This window comes from Cinclus cinclus, chromosome 10 (assembly GCF_963662255.1).
Source record: "Cinclus cinclus chromosome 10, bCinCin1.1, whole genome shotgun sequence".
Taxonomy (NCBI): domain Eukaryota; kingdom Metazoa; phylum Chordata; class Aves; order Passeriformes; family Cinclidae; genus Cinclus; species Cinclus cinclus.
The window spans coordinates 1,317,654-1,336,857 of NC_085055.1; the positions used below are offsets into that span (position 1 = coordinate 1,317,654).

At 44.7% G+C, this 19,204-nt stretch overlaps 1 protein-coding gene across 1 annotated transcript in view; it reads left to right on the forward strand.

Annotated features, from left to right (window-relative positions):
• LEKR1 (leucine, glutamate and lysine rich 1) overlaps positions 1–19,204 on the forward strand; it is a 32,122-nt gene that overhangs the window by 2,348 nt on the left and 10,570 nt on the right. The window contains exons 2-5 of the mRNA XM_062499384.1: positions 5,901–6,115; positions 10,043–10,162; positions 10,624–10,736; positions 12,196–12,381. Coding sequence (XP_062355368.1) covers positions 5,901–6,115; positions 10,043–10,162; positions 10,624–10,736; positions 12,196–12,381 — 634 coding nt within the window. The remainder of the gene's footprint in view (positions 1–5,900; positions 6,116–10,042; positions 10,163–10,623; positions 10,737–12,195; positions 12,382–19,204) is intronic.

Genomic DNA, 19,204 nt, shown 5'->3' on the forward strand with positions numbered 1-19,204 from the left:
GGGATCCAGGAGCTGCCTCACAGGGCAGGGTGCAGAGCTCTCGTTGTTCCTCTCCTTGATTTTATTTTCTTCTACAAGATTTATATTTATTTTGCAAGTTTTTATTTTACAGGAAGTTTTAGTCTAGAGGGAAGAGGATTTCTCAGCATTGTGTTAAGGGAATGATAGATGTGAAGGGACTTTGGTTCTTCTTGTTCTGATTAATTTTGCCTCAGAGAACTGTGTAAAAACTTTTACATGTCCCTGCTTTCTTCTTTTTCTCTCATTGCTTCTTCTTTCACAACTCTTTCATTGCAGGATGGGTGCTAAATGATAAAAAAAAAATAAAATCAATAGGTGAATAAAACATCCAAATGTCCATTATTAAAGTTTATAGTATTCTTTTGTATTTACAGTTGCATACTTTCTGAAAATTATTTGTCAGTAAATAGGGAAACCACTGGCTTTTAATGCCTGTTTTTAATATATTTATGTATAGTTTTCTGCAGTCAAACTCAGCCTCAGAGGTGTCCCAGAGCCCAGCAGGGTACAGAAGGGAATTAGTGTTTCCTTGACTCCAATGTCATGGATGTGTATTTTTGGGGACTTTTGGTTTTGTTGCTTAGCTAATGTTTTATTTTGGTTTAGTTTTTCCTCAAGGCTTTTATATTTTACCTTGGTAGTTGTTTGTTGCCAGTGGTAGATGAATCTTTTTTTTTTGTGCCTGGGGACTTTAATTACAGTTCTGTGGAAGTGGAGAGAAGTAGAAGGCAAAATGCAGCTTTGCACTTAGGATCTCCCTGAAATAGGAAACAGAACAGCAGCAGAATGCAAAGAAAGTTATATTTAATTTCATATTTTATTCAGAAAAAAATAAAGCTTTGTTACCATAAATAATAAGGTTTTTAGGGCCAAGATACCCTTAGAGATTAAGAGTTCTCTCACCCCAGGAGCTGAAGAGCTCAGGCTGGGCAGGACCTCTGAGGTTGTTCCCCATCAGGACAGAACGTCCTTGGTGTCCCCAGAGTATCGTGTTCACCACAAGTAGCAAATGGGTACTGGGTGCCTCTCCCACGTGTGCTATAGATTGGGACAGTATGGGCTCTGTATGAGCACATCACGTCAGCTTTCCCTTTCCTTGCTCTCTGTGAACCCGGGCTTGGGGTTTTTTTAGAAGAGGTTCTGGAACACAGAGTTCCTGCTGTGGTTGGGAGCCCACGAGCCTGTCCCGTCCACCAGGACAGCACAGCTCTGTGTCTGGGATGTGCTGCATTGGCACCAGCAGGGATTTCAAAGCAGATAAAATTCCAATTTGTGCCCTCCAGATAAGAGGTAGAATGGCAGAGCTCTTTTCAGCATCCTGCTGAATTCTCCTGGAGGGGATGTCCCCAGGCTGCTGCAGTGCCCACGGAGGTTTTCAGCACTTGGCTGTGGAATTTGTGATGTCTGGGTGGTGGTGGGGTGTCAGGCTCCTGCTGTGGAGTGTTCTGGAAATGGGAGAAAATCCTGGAATGGTTTGGGTTGGAAGGGACCCTGAAGACCCATGGGCAGAGACCCCTTCCACTGTCTCAGGTGGCTCCAAGCCCCAGTGTCCAGCCTGGCCATGGGCACTTCCAGGGCTTGAATCCAGAGGCTTCAGCCTGTCCAGTAAGGGACACTCCACACCCTCTCTAGGCACTACAACCAAGCTTTTCTCATCACACCAGGGCTGTATTCTCTATATCCAAGATTTTCTCACAAAAGCAGAGTTGTATTCACTACAGTTAAGCTTTTCCACCCTTTCTGCAGCCAGCGTTCTGCTGCTCGGAGCTGGAGGGACTGGAATCTCCTCACCTCCCACACAGCCAGGGGTTGCAGCCAGGAGAGGCTTCCTGACAGTCCCACCTAGAGATGCAGAGAGTCACTCAGGCAAAGGTCTGCTGAGCAATGGGCTAAACCATCCTTTGCCTGGTGTGTTTTGTCATGAGGTGCTTTGTGGCAGCACTCAGGGTGAGTTCTCAGCTGGAACATGCTGTGACACGTCCCAAGGAAGCTGGGGAGCTCAGGAAGGGCTGCTGGCCCTGTGCTGGTGTTTGCAGGCCCGTGTCAGGCTGCCAGGGTTCATTATTCTGCTTTCCTCCAGGCAAAAATGGCTTCAGCTACCTGAACTCCTGGTGTTATTTCCTGTCGTGACACAGGGATTATCCCAGGGCATGTTTTGAATGAAGCAACCTTCTGGTTTTACTCCCGGCCTGTTTCTCCACTGTTCATGTGTTCAAAGCAAGCACGGGGATTTTTATTTTGCAACTGAGATTTTATGGGCTGGGAGCAAATAATGATGTGAACAGTGTGGCTCAGCAGTACCATCTGTGTTGCTTTGGGGTAGATGCAGACTGAAAACTTGGCTCATAATACACTTTGCTTATTTTAAAAGAAGTGAAGTTTCTACTGAGACTTTTAAAAATCTTTCTTTGACTAAGGCAAATACCAATTTCAATCTGGTACCTCCTCATTTTGCATCTACATCAGAAGACTCCCCTTTCTTCCCCAAAAATCAATGGTGTGGTTTGAGTCATCATTTCTTTTTGTGCAACAGGGATTGACTGGTGTGTCAGAAGAGGGACAGACAGGATGAGAGACATGAAAATAATGTGGGAGAGGACTGAAACAAAAAAGAAAGTAGAATAAATCAACATACAGAAATAATTTAAGACCACCCAGCTGCAGCATAAGGATTTTTATTTTTTCTTGACTTGTATGTATTCAGCTACAAGTTTAATTTGGACAAATACAGAGGTTTTTCATTTTGACCAGTCTTTGCTGAAGCAATCTCAGTCCTGACAGATGCACCAAGGGAGCAAGAGCTGTGGACCAAGGAGCACAGGGTGTTGTGAGGAATTTCTCCATGGAAAGGGCTGTCCAGGCTGGCACAGCTGCCCAGGGCAGTGGTGGGGTCCCCATCCCTGCAGGGATTTAACAGCCCTGGGCATGTGGCAGCTGTAGGCTGGTGGCACTCGATGATCTTGGAGGGCTTTTCCAACCTGAGCAATTTTTGGGTTCTGTGTTGAGTGATCCACGTGCTGGATGCTGGAATATCAAAGCCCTGCCCAAGGAGAGAGGAGCTCGCTCTTCTCCAGGGCTCCAGCTCTCCATCGTGGGCTGTTTGTGGGTGGAATGTGAAATTCCAGAGGAGAGGGGTGGTGGTGCACGAGCTGACACACCCTGGAGTTACTTGGTCAAGTTCAAGTGGTACAAATTCCTGTCTCATTATTCAAAAGGCTAAAAATGGTCCAGACCACCAATCTTTTTTTCCCCCCCTTATAACTTATGCTTTACAGATGAAACTGAGTCAGACAGATGTAATTTCTGTGATTATCCCTCTTGGCTCAGTCTTCCCTTTGCCTTGGTAGCTAAAGAAATCTTTGTAACCAGGGGATAATATTTCCTTCCAAAACCAGCTGCAGAGTGGAAGCTGTTCTCCCAGATGCTTTACAGCATCTGTGCATCACAACTGTAGCTCCAAGTCTTATGGATAAACATCTTCCCAGATCAAGCACTTTGTCCTCAGCAAAACTGGTCTTTTAATTCCTGATTGTTTTTTTTCTGTGTACTGTTTGTTCTCAGGACATGTAAGTCCCCTTTCCACTCAGAGCTCTGATAGTTTCCTTTTCTATTCTTTCCAAACTGTTTTTCCCCTGATTTTTTTCTGCTCTGAATTTGACTGCAGTGTTTTTATCAAATGGAAACAGTGAAAGGTGGAATCTGAAACCATCAGTTTGTATTTAGTACACATCCTTAGTGGTTACTCAGCAGTCTCACTGTTCCAGAAAAGGTAATTTGTAAGCACAAGAACTGATGGCAGTTTGTTTCCCACACATTTTGTGTAATGGTTGGTCAACTTTGGTGTCTAAGAGACAACCAAAAAAAGTCTAGTGGAGCTTTTCTCCTGGAAAGACCATTTATTTATAAGGCTGCCAGGGGGCAGGGATAGATGGGATATTGGAATACTTGGGTCAGATGGGATATTGGGAAGGAATAGAACTGGCAGAGGGTGCCCAGAGCAGCTGTGGCTGCCCCTGGATCCCTGGCAGTGCCCAAGGCCAGGTTGGGGCTGGGACAGTGGAAGGTGTCCCTGCCATAGCAGGAGTGGCACTGGGTGGGATTTAAGGTCTCTCCCAACCCAAACCCTTCTGTGATTCCATGAGAGAGGAACCTTGAATTTAGGATGGGAAATCAGGTCAGTGCCTTCCTTGCTCCACTTTCACTGGGTCCTGTTAATTTTCCAGGTACACTGGACAGATGTGCTGAGTTTAAATTAACTGTGACTGGCATCACTCAGTGTGTGCCAAATCCATTCCTGGTGTCAGGGAACTGCTCCATATATTAAGGTGGATATTTGGAAGCCGTTCAATCTGTACACTTACTGCAGTGCTTGCAGGGTAATTATTAATGTGCAGAGCAAGGTCCTGATTTAGACAGAATTTCTTATTCTGTGATTTTTTTTTTTTTTGACTCTGTAGCAAATACTGTAAAAATCCAACCTAATCAGAAATCCTCCCAGATTTTTGTTTCACCTGAGGAATGGATGGGAAGGAGAGCAGGACTCACTTCCAGCTGAGCCCAGACAGAGAGTATTTATTGTTCTATGACTTCATTTATTTTGAAATTCAGTAACAAAACTGACTTGGAAAGAGAAGTTTCGGTACTTGCACGAACCCTTTCAGTTCAGGCCCCTGGTGATTGTGTGCTGTTTTTGGTGGGAGAAGCAGTGCAAGTTCTCAGCTGTTTGTGTGAGCAGCAGTGGCTGTGCTGCACAGAGCACCCTGTCCTCTCTGTGATAAACCCCCTCCCGTGCTCCCTGCACAGCTCATTTTGGCCTTTTTCAGTGCACTCATTCCAGTGCTTTGGAACTTCGGGGTACTTATCCTGAAGTACAGTTTCAGGTTTCCAAACACGGACTGCAGCTGCCAGGAAAAATAAACTTGCATTTTCAGCTCCCTCAGAGCAGCTGTAAAAGGGTTTAAACTGGGGCAACATTAAGAAATGGGGAAATAAAGCTTGTCCAGGGCATCCTGAAACACTGTTTATGTCAAGCTGTATTTAAACTGCTAAAGGTTGTTGTAGGAGTCTTTAATTTATAATTTTCAAAAGCTCTTTTCTATCCTCTGGGTAGGGTTTCTTTCTCTTTATCCCAGTGTCTCAAAACATCTTTCTTCTTCTGTAAAACAGAGTTTCTTAATTGGACTTAAACTGTTTGAGCAGGTGCTTGTGTGTTCCCTGCTTCAAGGTTAATAACCAGATCAGTTGGCAAAGTCTGTTTGCCAGTGTAATAATTGAATTATTTCCATTGGATGTGTGTTGCACGTTGTGTAATCAGTCCCGAGTCCTTCATCCCTGGCAAAAGGGTTCCAGATTCCAGAGCACCCCAGTGCCATGGACACCGCATCAGCACCAGTCATGAATTATTTTTGTGAAAAATGTGGATTACATCATTTAATTCCCTCTCCCTCATCTTGCTTCCTTCACTTGGATACGAGTTGTTGGAAAAGCACAGAAATAACATTTATCTGGCACAAGCAATTCCCAGATTCATTAATGAAACAGCTTTATAGAACACAGCATTTCATTTTCAATGAATACATCCAACCTGACTCAGAAGTACTTTAGCATTTCAGTGGGAGCTCCCACATATCAAATTCCAGACCTGCTGTACCTTGGGAAGTTGCCCGGAAGGGAAAGTACTGCTCTAGCTGGGGTTCATTTTGCTAATGAGGATTTTTATCTTTATTTGTTAAAGCAATAACATCATCTGATCTTAAATGTTCCGGAGCAGCAAATTATTTAAATAGTTCAGATTTATGATTATTTCTTAGTGTCACTGAGGGTTTTTTTAGCTGAACCTGTTCCTTACAGACAATCTGAAGCATTTTCTCTCTTTGTAGATGCCCCGGGACCAGACAGTGTGCAAATACTGCGGGGTCAGCTACCTGACACTGCATGAGTTTAAGGTGATGGAAGACAAAGTCAGAGCAATGGAGAAGGAGATCAGAGTTTATAAAGGAAGTCTAGAACGGGAGCAGAGGCTTCAGGCAGAGTTGCAGGCTCTTCACCACGACCTCGAGCGCTGCCGGGCTGAGAGCGAATCCAAAACAGAAAGGTCAGAGCTCATCATCTGCTGTGTGTGGTGGGGAATTTCAGCCCAAAGTCGTTTAAAATACAAGTAACATTTGTCTTTCTTTCCTCAGATGGCCCCTGTACACTGCAATGCTTGATTTGAATAATTGTTCATAGTATGCTTTGGAAGCAGGTTCAGAATTCCTGAGCAGTTTATGGAATATGTGGAAGGTGAAGGAAAGGCCAGAAGGCACTCAGAGGATTTCCCCTGCCCTCACTCCCAAAGGGAAATGATGAATATTTCATCTTATCGTCTTGTAATAAATCTCTGATACTCCAAATGAAATTGGAGTCTGAAATTCAGGCCGACTGTCTCACAGTACCCTGGGAATCTCAGGATTCCCTCTCTGCTGGGCTGGTACAGAATGCTGAAGCAGTGAGGAACAGTTTGGGAACTGCCAGGGGCCTTTTGCTTCACAAACAGGAGGTTTCAAATCCTTATAGATATAGGAAAGGCCCCATTAAAGGGGGAGTTTTGTACCTTGAGAACTCCAGTAATTAACGACAGATCTCAGAGCCACATTTAGATTTTCAGGCACAGCTAGGACCTCCAAATATGTTCTTTCAGCTCATACTTACAGGGTTTGTATCCTTTTCCATGCACATATTTTGGAATCAATTGTTATAGTCCATCAGTTGGTTACAGTAGGACTATAAATAATTGATGTTTGTAGCCAATTAATAAAAGATACTTCAAAGAAATGCATTTTGCTCAAGTTTGCTACTGATGGATTGAGGCCATCAGAAACTCCTGGGTAATTTTTTGCTCATCTGACTCCATCAGACAGAAGGTTTTTGTAAGGATGAGGTTCTAATTTTAATTATCAGCTCAGTTTGATTTTTGGAATTCCCAGGAGGGGAATTCCCTTGTGTCACTGCCTCACATCAAGGGATCTAGAGCTGAAGGTGCTCTTGAGATTGGACTGAAATGCTTTGGAAACCTGTTTTTTTTTTTTTGAGAGTCAATCAAAATTGTTAAAAATTTAACTTAATTAATGGATTTAGTTAGGCTTTTGCTTGCTAATATTACTAATAATTCATTTTAGAGCACAAGTTCCCACAAAAGTGAAAAAAATGCATTTATCTTGTAAATGACTTAGAATGTTTATTGCAAGATATTTTTCATTTAAATTTAACATCTTCCACCCCCTCCTCCCCAGCATTTAATGTTTTCTGTGGTTTAATATCTATTTTTAGAGCTTGTTTGCTCCTTGTCCCTTTAACGACCCTGGATGGCAGCTCTGGTGGCAGAATCCAGTGTGTGATCAAATGCACTGCCAGCACATTTTTCTTGTTGGGGATCATTTACCAGAGCTAAACTTTAAATTTTCATCGAGCTGACTTTCTGTACTAAAGCTGGAACAGTTAATAAAATTTTTATCTCTGCACTTTTCCCCCCTAAGGCTCCATTTGATTTAAAAGCTGCTGAAATCAAGTGGAATACTTGCAGTAGGTTTCCATTCCAGCCATAAATCAACCACTGTGCCTTGTTAAGTAACTTGGCTGAATATTCCTTATCTTCTCCTTGCTGTCCTGGGCCTCTCTGACTGCCCTGTGCTGTGGTATCAATATTCAACATCCTGGCTCTGGTCAGGCTGACAAATCACTGCTCCCACAAGCCAAACATGCCTTTTTCTTACTTTTATCTCTGCTAGACGAAGGGATTGAATCTCTCTTATCAGCTGCAGACTGTTTCAGTTTTCTGTTCCCTCTAGGTTTAGGTATTCCTGTTTGTACCTGTGGTTTGCCTTGAAAGCCCCCTGGGAGTTTGCTTGTCCTTAGTTACCTTTCCTTTGGGATCCTGGCAGGAGGAGGGGAATGAGCTGCACTGATCCCACTCAGCTATTCAACCTTATTCTGTGTTAAAATCACTTCAGTCTTGATAATTAATTGAATTATTATTAATTTAATTAGCAGAATCCTTGCCTCATCCAGTGTAGGAAATGTAAAATAGATGTAAATGCTGAAGATGTCCTCAAGTGCTACATCCACACATATCTTGAGCACTTCCAGGGGTGGTGACTTCAGCACTTTCTGAACTGAAAATGAGCTCCTGGCTGTGAAATGAAAGTGAGCAGCTCCTGGCTCTGGGCAGCTCCCAAAGTTTCATGGCAGTGAAAATCCTGCGGCGGAGCTGTTTTGGACAGAGTGTTCCAGGCTCCTGTGTGCATCCTGTCCTTGCTGGCAGTGCCAGTGCTGCTCCATCCCTCTGGGAGTCCCGTGCCATGGAGTGCAGGGATTCTTTCTGTGCTGCGAAGCGCCTTGAATCCCCCGGAACACGGAATCCGGGACAAGGAGGGCGTTTGCAGCTCCTGCTGGGTTTTCTCGTGCTGTTCTTCCCCTGAACGCGTCCTGCCTCAATCCCACTCCGGGCAGGATTCCCCCTGTGCTCCCAGGAACACGAGCACGGGCTGTGAATCCTCACTGTGGGACGGGGGCTGAGATCAGGCTGTTCCCACCATTCTCCAAGTGCCAGCTTTTAATGAGCCGTTGCACTCTCCCTTTGTGCTAAAAAGCCCCAAAATAACGTGTTTATTTTGCTTCCTTCTGATGGTATCGGTGGCGTGTAACTGCCTTGCCTTTTCCAGCGGTTCTTTTGTGTGTGACTGGGCAGGACATGCTGGAAACATCCCTTTAATGTCTGGAATGGAAAGAGGAAGAAAACATATCTCTCCTTGTTTACCAGTTTCTTTTTAATCCAAAAGATCTTCAAATACTACCCATTCTAGAATAAGAACGGAAAATGAGCATCTGGCTCTCCCTGGCTCCCAGAGTTTGGATTTGTTATTAGTCAGTGATTAATCACTGTTTTTTCCCTTCATCTGCAAACGTAGATTTGAATTCCTGTAGCTATTTAGGGAATGGACATTTCCTTGTGAGTGACAGCAGTTCTGCTCCCAGCCAAAATCCAACAGATTTAATCTCTCCCCTCCTGCTCTCCACCTCCTGGAAATTTGCAGGTAGCAGTGGGTAAAATTTCTTAAAAGGGTAATGCCAGGAATGTCTTCAGTTTCTTATTTGTGTGGTTTTTTAAATTATTTTTTTAAATTGTTCCAGGGAACACAATTGTACTCCAGAAACTTGCTTCTTAACCCCCAGATGTTCAGTTCAGATTTTGTTAGAGCTCTGAAAATCCAGGTTTCTTAACCAGGACTAATATTTTTTAAAATGTGCTTTTTGGTGCTGATGTGTGTGATAACAGTAACTAATGCACTGTCATAGTTTGGTTTCTTTTTATATATTTTCAGTATAAATCATTCTCATTCTCTTCTGCTGTTTAAAACTGAAGCCAAGGCTGATGTAGGGTTTCTGCCAGCCTTTGGTTTTATAAAATACTTGTCTATTCAAATATTATTTATTTACTGGTGGCAATGAGTCACCAGCAGACTAATAGATCATCTTCTCTGTGTGAACAGTAAGTGCTGAAAGCTTAAACAGGGGCTGGTTTTTAACAGTTGCTTGTCACTGGAGTTGTATTTTTGGGCTGGAAGGCTGCTTTAGGATGGTTATCTACAGAAAACATCTGGGGCTGATGTGCTGTGTGGGATTGTTCCTCACATGTACCACAGGAAGGAATTTGGATTTAGCTCTTTTATTCCTGTGCAGTTCCATTCCTTTCCTGACAATTATGGGAACAAGTGCTGAATTGTTGGAAGAGCAGTGTTAAAACTGTGCTTGTTTACACTGGGATGGCTGTGCCTGAAAAACATACTGGTGCTGTAAAGGAAAGTTCCCAAGGTAAATGTTAGAGGTGAAGAACACCTTGGGGGGATGGTTCTGGATGGTTCTGGGGGTTTTTGCTGTGCCTGAGGCCAGCACAGAGCTGGGTCCTGCCCTGAGAAAGCTGCAACCAAAGCTGTAGGTTGATTATTGGTGCAAACAATTCTGATTGTTTTATTTACATCCACAGGATAAAAGCTCTGACAGTGGAACTTAAAACCAAGCAGGAGGAGATGAAAACTGTGAAAGCTGATCTGCAGTATTTCCAGGAGGAGAAGGAAGCTGCCTACAAGCAGTCACAGGTGCTCAGGTGAAAACCCAACAAAAAATGCTGATGTTGGAAATGCTCTGTTTCTTACATAAATGTTGTTTATAAAGATTTACCACAAACCTGGGCATACAGTCATTTAAACATGATTACTCTGATTTCTCAATTAAAAATGATTGTACAATTTTCTGTACATGATTTTGTTCATGAAACAAGCCCAGTTTTCTTCATTTATGCATAAAAGCTCTAAAAATTTAGATGGGGAAACTTATTATACATATATTCAGTACCCAGCACATTTCATACACTAAATTATTTTAACCCAATGCAGTATAAATTATCAGATAATGGGAAAGTAGTTGTCAAGCTTAGTCTAATTTCCAAGTTTTATTTATAAAATAATTTCTAAATATACATCTGGTATGTTTTCTTTCTTGCAGAACTACCTTGGAACACCATTGCTCCACTCTGAACAAGGCTGTCTCACTATTCCCTTTCATTAGAAGTGAATTAGACAGTATTAAAGAGGTCATCTCCACCAACCTGGAGAACTTTGCTGCCATGAAGGAAGAAATTTTTCAGCAAATAAAAGCCGTAAGCAAAGAAGCTCTGACAGGTAAAGCATCCTGCCACCATTCTGGGCAAGAGAAAAAAGGATCCTGTAGGGTGATGGTCCAGCATCCTTGTGGGGGCTGCTGGAGCATCCTGCAGTGCTGCCCCCCAAACTGGGCAGGCTGCACCCCTTCCTTGGAGCCAGCCCTCACCCAGCATCAGCAGCTCTGCCCCCTCCCATTTCTGAGTGAGAGCAAGCTCTGCCAAATGCAGCCTGCCTTATCTGAGGGCTCCTTGGGCCTGGCAGGGGGCTGGGGGTGATTCCTATGGCCCCCAGGCTGCTCCCTGCTCCAGCAAGGATGGCCTTCAAGGACAGGGGAGCAAGGCACAGCCCTGGGCTTGTTCAGAAGGGGTCGTGCCCAGCCTCAGGCTGGAACTCACACTGAGCCTTGAGTACCATTTTTGCTGTGCCTCAGCTGAGATTGGTTTCACTGAGAAGAGTGTGCAGTGGTGCAATTACAGGCTGCAACAGCCAGAGCTTCCCAGCTGGCCCTGCGCCCACTTTTACAGCTTTAAAGGCCTTCAGAAATGATGTTCAGTCATATTCCTTTCCTAGCAGTTGTTCAGTGTGGATGAGTGGACAAGGTGCTGTTTCGCTGAATCACAAAATCACAGAATATCCTGAGCTGGGAGGGATCCACAAGGATCAAGTCCAGCTCCTGGCCATGCACAACACAACCCAAAGATCCCTCTTTGGTTGGCCAGGTGAACCCCTGGGGGTCAGTTTGATCAGGGCTTTGAGGGCAGGCTGGGTGATGTGCATGTCCCACCTCCCTCTGTCCCTGTGAGCTCCAGTGAAACCTCCAGTGCCTGGAGCTGTTTGCCACAGCAGCTGCCCCGTGGGCTGTGCTTCCATGAGCAGTGAATTCCTCAGCGATTGCTTTGTTCCCTCTGGGAAGGGCTCGAGCCCAGAGACTGAGCCAGCAGCAGCCGGGAGCTGGGGGCCCCGGGCCACACAGGGCTCCTGCCTGCTGGAGATGTGTGCCCAGAACATCCCTCCCTAATCTTCACTCCTGTAGGAACAGTGAACTGAAGTGCCAGTGTCCACATGACACAGGAATTCCTCTCTTCCTGGGCTCATTCCGTGCCTGCTGCAGGCTGAAGGAAATGGCAGTTTGTGTCCCTGCAGACATCTGCAGCCTCAGAGGGATCCATACATTTCAGGGCTTCTGTATTCCTTGTTCTGGTTGTTGTAGTACTCCAGATATACAGAGGATCTGTGTGGAAGCAGGAGTGGAGCCTTTCTCACACAGGCTCTGTATCCCTCATCCGACATTTCCCACTATAGACTAGTGCCACACCAGGAATGTCACACCCATCTCAAATCCAGCTTTCTACATCAAAACCATTCAGCCCCACTTTTTTTTTTTTGTTGGCCTGTGAATACCATCTAAAAACTTTGATGTTCTTGTTCACGATTAACATAACTTAACAGCCTGAACGGATTTGTTTTGCCTCCTCAGAAATCCCCAAACTGAACCAAAGATTGGCAAAATCCCAGAGGGAGAACGAGTGTCTCCAGGAGAAGATCAGACACCTCACTGGGGTGGCTGACACAGTTGAGCTGAAAACTCAGCAGCTCCAAACTTCCCTTCAGCAGGGAAACGAGCTCCAGAGTCGCTGCCGTGAGCTGCAGAAGGAAACTCTGGGTAAGAGAAGCTTTTATCCTTCCTAGCAAAAATCCAAAGGAAAAAAAAAGCAGTTTTAAAAGCACCAAAGTTGTGGTTGTTACTGTGAAAAGACTCAACAGGCCTGAATAAAAGGTATCCTGCAGTCAGAAGGAGGGAATGTCATTCCAAGGAGTCTGGAGCCCTGCTGGGAGCACCAGGCAGCTGAGTGGGAGGGCAAGTGAAGAAAAAGGGGAAAATAATGAAGGTGGTGGAACACAATCCTGCTGTTAATTGTCCATCTTAAGCAGAACATTGAATTTTACCTCTGATGGTAAAATCCAAAGGATTGGTCTCATTTTGAGTGCAGGACCAGGAAGGACTTGTGGCTCTCAGAACAGGACTGAAAAGCAGGCCAGGCCAGGCCCTTTCTCTGAGTCATTAAACAAGACACTCTAATGATCCACCCTTGATTGTGTCTCAGGAAGCAGAGAATGCTCTTGGAAAGGGTGAGAGCAGTGACAGCTCTTGAAATGAAACCCTGGGAGCTCTGTGTACACAAAAACTCACTGCAAAAGGATTGTTTCTGTTGGTATCCCTTGGATCTCTTTTCTCTTGCATTCACAGCTCTGGCTCAGAGGTATTTGAAGACCTTGGGAGCACATTTGAGGTTGTGCTGTTCCAGGCAGGGTTTGGAGTGCCCAGGCTGGCACTGCAGTGCCCATCTGCCTTGTGCTCTGGGTGGGGACACACTGAAAGGTCACAGCCATGGTCACGGTGGGGGAACTTCTCTGGTCCTCCAGTACCTGTGAAAATACCAGATGTGAGATCCCATCCATGAGTAACCAACCCCTGGTGCTGAGGATAGGCACAATAATATCTTATATATTGCTGTTGAATTGGTTTATTTTTATAACAACACTGCTGAAAAGCTCCAGCAAAGACATCTTGTGTCTTTGTAGAAATAATAAGGGGCAGTGGACATAAAATCTCATCAGATGATCTCTCACGCTCTGAAACACATGAGTTAGCATTGTAACATCAAACAGTTGTATTATTCTATTTATGCTGATAGGAAAAGTGCCCTTAGCTCAGTTCACTTTCCCCCTCTGTTTGCTCCAGAGGTTGCTGCAAACTGTAAATTCAGAATTTCTCCATGAACATGGCAAATAAATACTTTCATTTTCAGCTTTGCCCCCCCTTTAATTCCATGCAGAATTGCTTTGTTGTTACCTTAAAAGAGAGGTTTTTGCAGTCTCTATTTTATTACATTTTTAAAAGGTTGTTCAATGCGGTCTATATTTTTTGGAGGGGGCCTGCATGGCTTCTTGGATCTTCTGAAAACCTGAATTTGCTTCCCTAAATTGGCATGTTGCATCAGCCCATCACAGTTAATTGTCACAGAATCCTGGAATAGTTTGGGTTGGGAAGGACCTTAAAGCTCATCCATTCCCATCCCTGCCATGGACAGGGAAACCTTCCACTGTCCCAGGTTGAAAATATGCAGTGAAATATAAAACAACAGAGATTTTGTAGAGAAAACACAGCTAAAACATCATACATAGAATTCATACAGAATATTAGAACCCTGCAAAATCTTAATGATGAGTAAAAATACCCTCTAAGCTGGTTGATGTTTTATGTGAGACATTTTAAAATGTATTAATAAAAATGTAGCAGTCACTTGCTAATAAATGAGTTATTAAGAAGTAGTAAAACGTTTGATGTGGGTATCCAGAAGGAGGTTTCAAGGCAGGAAGGCTGCTGGCTCAGACATTTGGATTCCCCCCTTCCTGAATGGATCAGTAAAACACAAATCCAGGAGGATTTGAGGGGGTCTGGCTTTAGGGAACACGTTGCTGGGTTGGGGTAATAAACCCAGCTAATGCACTGCTGATAAAAAATGGTTCTCTTTGAAATACCAAAGAGCATTTTTTTAGTGAAACAAACATTAAATATGAAATGGATTTGCCATTGTGTTAAAATAAATGAGTGGGAACAAACAGCATCTTGCTGGAAATCAGTTCCAGGGAGTGGATTTGCCCTGTCCAAAGTCAGGGTGTGGAAATCAGCCACATCCTGAGTGTCCATGCTTTGGGGGGAGCTTGGGCTTTTGCCTTATTTTGCTTTTTTTTTTCCCCTCACACAAACTACTCTTAAAGTCCCTCTTTGGTACTGAAGTAATTTGACAATCCAGAAATAATCAAAAACTGCCAGGATTTGTGATTTCCCTGTTTCTAAAGGATTTTCCTTTCTGCAGCCAATATTTTGAGGATTCTTCTGTTGCATATTTCTCACAGAATTGTAAAGTCACAATTATTTCACACCACAGTAGGTATTTGCAGGAGCAGGAACCAAGCAGTTGTTTCTGCTGCTGTTTTTTTGTTCTCCTGCTTGTCTTGACTTTCTGAGGATTCCCTTTGTAGGGGATTTGTGGGATCAGGTGATTGCTGCCTTCAAGCCATTTTCAGCCTCACAGAGCATCACCCAGTTGGAGGGAGGTGACAGGTCTTGACAAATGCTCAGCACAGGGTAAGGTCTGCTGGATAATTGTGTAATCAATCAGACTCCCCAAATCAAAAATCAATAATGATGATAACGTGTCTGTGTTTTTAGTGCTGGGAGCAGCAGGGCTGCGGTAGCACGGGCTCCTCAAAAATTTCTGCTTTCATTTTATTACCAGCTCAATCCTTTACTTAATCACAGATAAAGAATCATTTTTCTTCCCCAAAGTCCTTGTGGTTTTTCTTTAGCTCATGACAGCTCTTGGCTTGCTCTGGAAGGGTTGAAATTGCTGGCGATGCTCCCAAAATCTGAATTTTCAGTCTTTTGCTGTTGCTGCTCCATAGTCTACTTCAGCTTCAAATATAAACTTGGTGGTGTGCTGCCATAATGAGGCTGATGAGAGATGATGGAAAACTGGAGGAGCTGGGGAGGGGAATGTTAGCACTGCTCATGGGAAGGAGAGGAGAGGGGAATGTTAGCACTGCTCATAGAAAGGAGGTGTTCTACTCTCCCCAAGTGTCTCTAATGGCACTTTAAAGACCACTTTGAAAAGCTTTGAAAATGCAAAGGGGGAATAGTTTCCTGCGGTTTTAGGTAGGCTGCAGTTCAAACAGCCCCTATTCATGCTACAAGTGCTGTTGAGATGTATTTTTTCAGAATTCCAGCTTCGGTGGGAAGGCTGGGGAATGCAGGGCTGCTGTTGGAGCAGAGTGTGAGGAGGCAATGGCTCATTGGAGCTTTCCAGCACAGGAATACATGGAAAACAATCCCAGTTCTCTGCCACGAGGGGCTGGGATCAGGCTGCTGTGGAGTGTGACTGAGAGAAGGGCCACACCTGGCTTCTTGAGGAAAATCAGGAATCCAGGTTCTCCTGTGGAGCCGGGCTGGGAGAAGGGAAGGATGCAGGGGGAGCTGGAGAGGGGCTGGCGACAAGGCATGGAGGGACAGGACACGGGGAATGGCTTCACATGGACAGAGGGCAGGGCTGGATGGGATATTGGGAATTAGGAATTCCTGGCTGGGCTGGCATTCCCAGAGCAGCTGTGGCTGCCCCTGGATCCCTGGCAGTGCCCAAGGCCAGGTTGGACATGGCAGCGGTGGCACTGGGTGGGGTTTAATGTCCCTCCCAACACAAATCATAATTCTGTATTAAAGGATGTGTCTCTCTTGTATTTTGTTTTGTCTTCTTGGCCTAAATACTGAGGGTAAAAATTATCCCCAAGGAAAATTCAGGTCAGAATCTCCATTTTTTATTTCCTTTTCAGCTTTCCCAGCCAATAAGTAAGGACAGTATTTCAAACCAATTTTAATGTGTAGGAGAAGCAGGTCTTTAGGAATTTTAACATATCCCAATTAGCTTGGCTTCAAACAGACAGGAATACAGGCAGAAAATTCAGACTTTAGACCCAGTCCTCTGATGCTGGAGAGTGAACTCTGGCCATGGATGAGCAAATCCAACCCTTCTGAGTGCAGGCATGCTTGTAGTGTGTCACGGGGAGGGGGGGTGGGAGGGGAGCAGGCTTTGCCAAAATGCCATTTTTTCCCTTTTTAAGGATTTTTAAGGTCTTGGAGATTGTCATGTTTTCATGGTTGCAGTTGTTGGTTTATTCTGTTGAGGCTGCCCTTGGTTTGTGCCGCCCACAACTATTTAGAATCTGGTGCCTTTTTCTGCTGTTTTTTTCTGCTGGTTTTCTATGTGAAGGTGAAAGAATGAAGCAGAAAGCCCAGTCTGGCAGTGGTCAGCAGCATCTGCTGGGAGAGATAAGCCCCAGTCACTCCTCTCCTGGCACATCCTCCCAGTTCCTGGCAGCTTTTACTGGTTTGGACACTTCCTGATGGCACTGGTGAGGTCTCCAGAAAGGATCTAAATCTGGAGTCCATCCCTGGGCTCCTTCCAGACTTCTGTGAGTCACAAATTAAAAGAAGGACTTTCTTGTGTAGACAAAAAAAAAAAAAAAAAAAAAGAAATTGTCTTGGAGAACACAGTATATGAACTATTATAAATACAAATAATTCAGTTCTGTGCAGGGACTTTGGGGTGTTACTTCACTTCTTTGGTCTCTTTACAAACACGTGATGAGGCAATGTTTTCCTGCTCTGACACTGTAATTTTTCATGGATGTATTTCATATTTCTCACAGATTGTCTGCTATGGTCTTTAAATAACTGTGCTGAAAACTAGCTGTGTTAAGTGTACATCTGAAATTGCCTGGAATTGGTGTTCTGAGAAAAATTAAATATTTTTGCCCCCTTTGACACAGCTCACTGGCCAAATTCAGGGCCTGTACAAGGAGTAGCTATTAAGGCTATTAAGTAAGTTTTAAATAATTGCTGCAACCTCCTTTTTCCCAGAATACAAGAGAAACTCAGCAAGAGGGGCTGGCTTCCAGTCTGCCTTGGCCAGGGATCTGTGTGCTCTCTATTCCAATTCCTTGACCACCTTCCAGCTTTGAGCTGCCAGTGTGTCCCAGGCTGCTCCCTGATGGCAGGACCCAAAGGTCTGGAGGGGAGAGGAAGGTGAAGGATCCAAACCCTCCTGGCCCATGGCAGATGGCTTTGAGCTTCCAGCTGTGGCTGCTCCATCCCTGGCACTGTCCCAGGCCAGGCTGGGCAGGGCTGGGAGCAGCCTGGGACAATGGGAGCTGTCCCTGCCATGGCAGGGGTGGCACTGGGTGGGATTTAAAGCCCCTCCCAACCCAAATTATCCTGGCATTCCATGATCTAGTTGATCTGTGTTTATGAACCTCCCCATAAGTCTTAAGTACAGGGAAATAATCTTCTTTTTCGTGTGCATGTATGGAACACTGAGCTTTTATTTAGATTACCCCCAAATTGTCAGGAATTATATTGGATTGGATTTGGTAGGTTTTGCAGGAAAAGCAGAAAATTACACAGCTCTACCACGTGTGCCTCTGATCCAGCCTCACTGGGAATCTGTTAGGAATTAGCTGTGGAGTTGATGGCTTCCAGAGTGGCTGCTTACTCAATGTGCTGCTTATTATTTTGATTTTTCACTGAAAACTTTACCAGTTGTCGCTGTTTCCAGGCAGGAGCTGGAGCACTGTGCCCTTGGATGCAAACTGGGTGGTGAAATTCCTGAAAGCCAGCTGTGGGCAGCCTCTGCTGGGTGTTCTACACACACCAGGGGCTCCAGTGATGCAATTCAAGGAAGAGGAAACAGTCCCCAGCTTTGTTCTGTTTCTGTGGTTCAGCAGGTCCTCGTGCACGTTCAGGCTGTGCCCCTCAGCTTCTGTCCTTCTCCCAGCAATCCCAGCATGGGCTCACTGGGAGGTTACTGGAAGGTTTATGGCTGTGGTCAGAGCCATTCTGAGTCACAAAAATCAAGTAAAATTAGACATGAATGAAACTGAGATAATTTGGCCTGCTGAGTGTTTGAGATGTGCTTCTTGCAGTACTAGGCTCAGTGTCAGAATTACAGAGTGTGAGTTCTTTCTGTTGGCTTTGCATGTTTTGCAATAGGCTTTATTTTCATTACCAGAATATTTTCACATAAGTGTTTGAATGTATTTTCCTCTGTTCAGGAAGTTTTCAACACAAGTTTCCATTTGTATTGCCATTCTCCTTATTAGCTGCCTCATTTTTACCACGGCTTTCATTGAAATCTGCCTCCATGGGTGTGGGACTTTCTGCTCACCAGCTCTCATTGACTTTGGTGGGAATTCTCTCTAGAGAAGACTTGCAGAAACCATTTGTATAATTAAATCCATCTCTTCCCTCATGAAAAACTCCTGTGCATGAAAACTTCTGGAGACAAATGGAGTGAAAGAGGAAACAGTGTTTGAAAGAGACCACCCAAAGTACAGAACCAAACCAAGCATCATCCCTCTCCCTTTCCTTTATTCCAGAGCTTGTGTCCATACTCCCACATAGAGGGAGAAGAAAAAAGTACCACACTTACTAATTATTGGCAGAGACCTTTTAAAATAACAGTTTGTAAAAGGTCAGGAAGAGCTGTTTGGCAGAATCTTCTCACAGCAGCCTGTGAAGATGGGCAGATGGTTCTGCTCTTTCTGTGTCCATCCACACTAATCTGGGATTAATCTGTTTTCCCAGAGTCACGTTCCTGCTGGCAGGGCTGGCTGCTTCCCAGGGCTGTGCCTCACATCTGCCTGGCAGCTGCAGCCAAAGCTTCTCCCTTTTCTGTAGGAATTCTGCCAGGCACCTCCAGCAAACGGGAATTGTGTTTTTCAGCTTTGGGAAGGAGCAGGACAATGCATGGCTGAGGAATGCCCAGTGAAGGGAGCAGCAGGGACTGCAGGTGGCCTGGCATGTCCAGAGGGTGCTTGGCCACCCCTGCTGGCTCAGAGACAAGGGAATTGTGACAAGGCCACCAATTGTC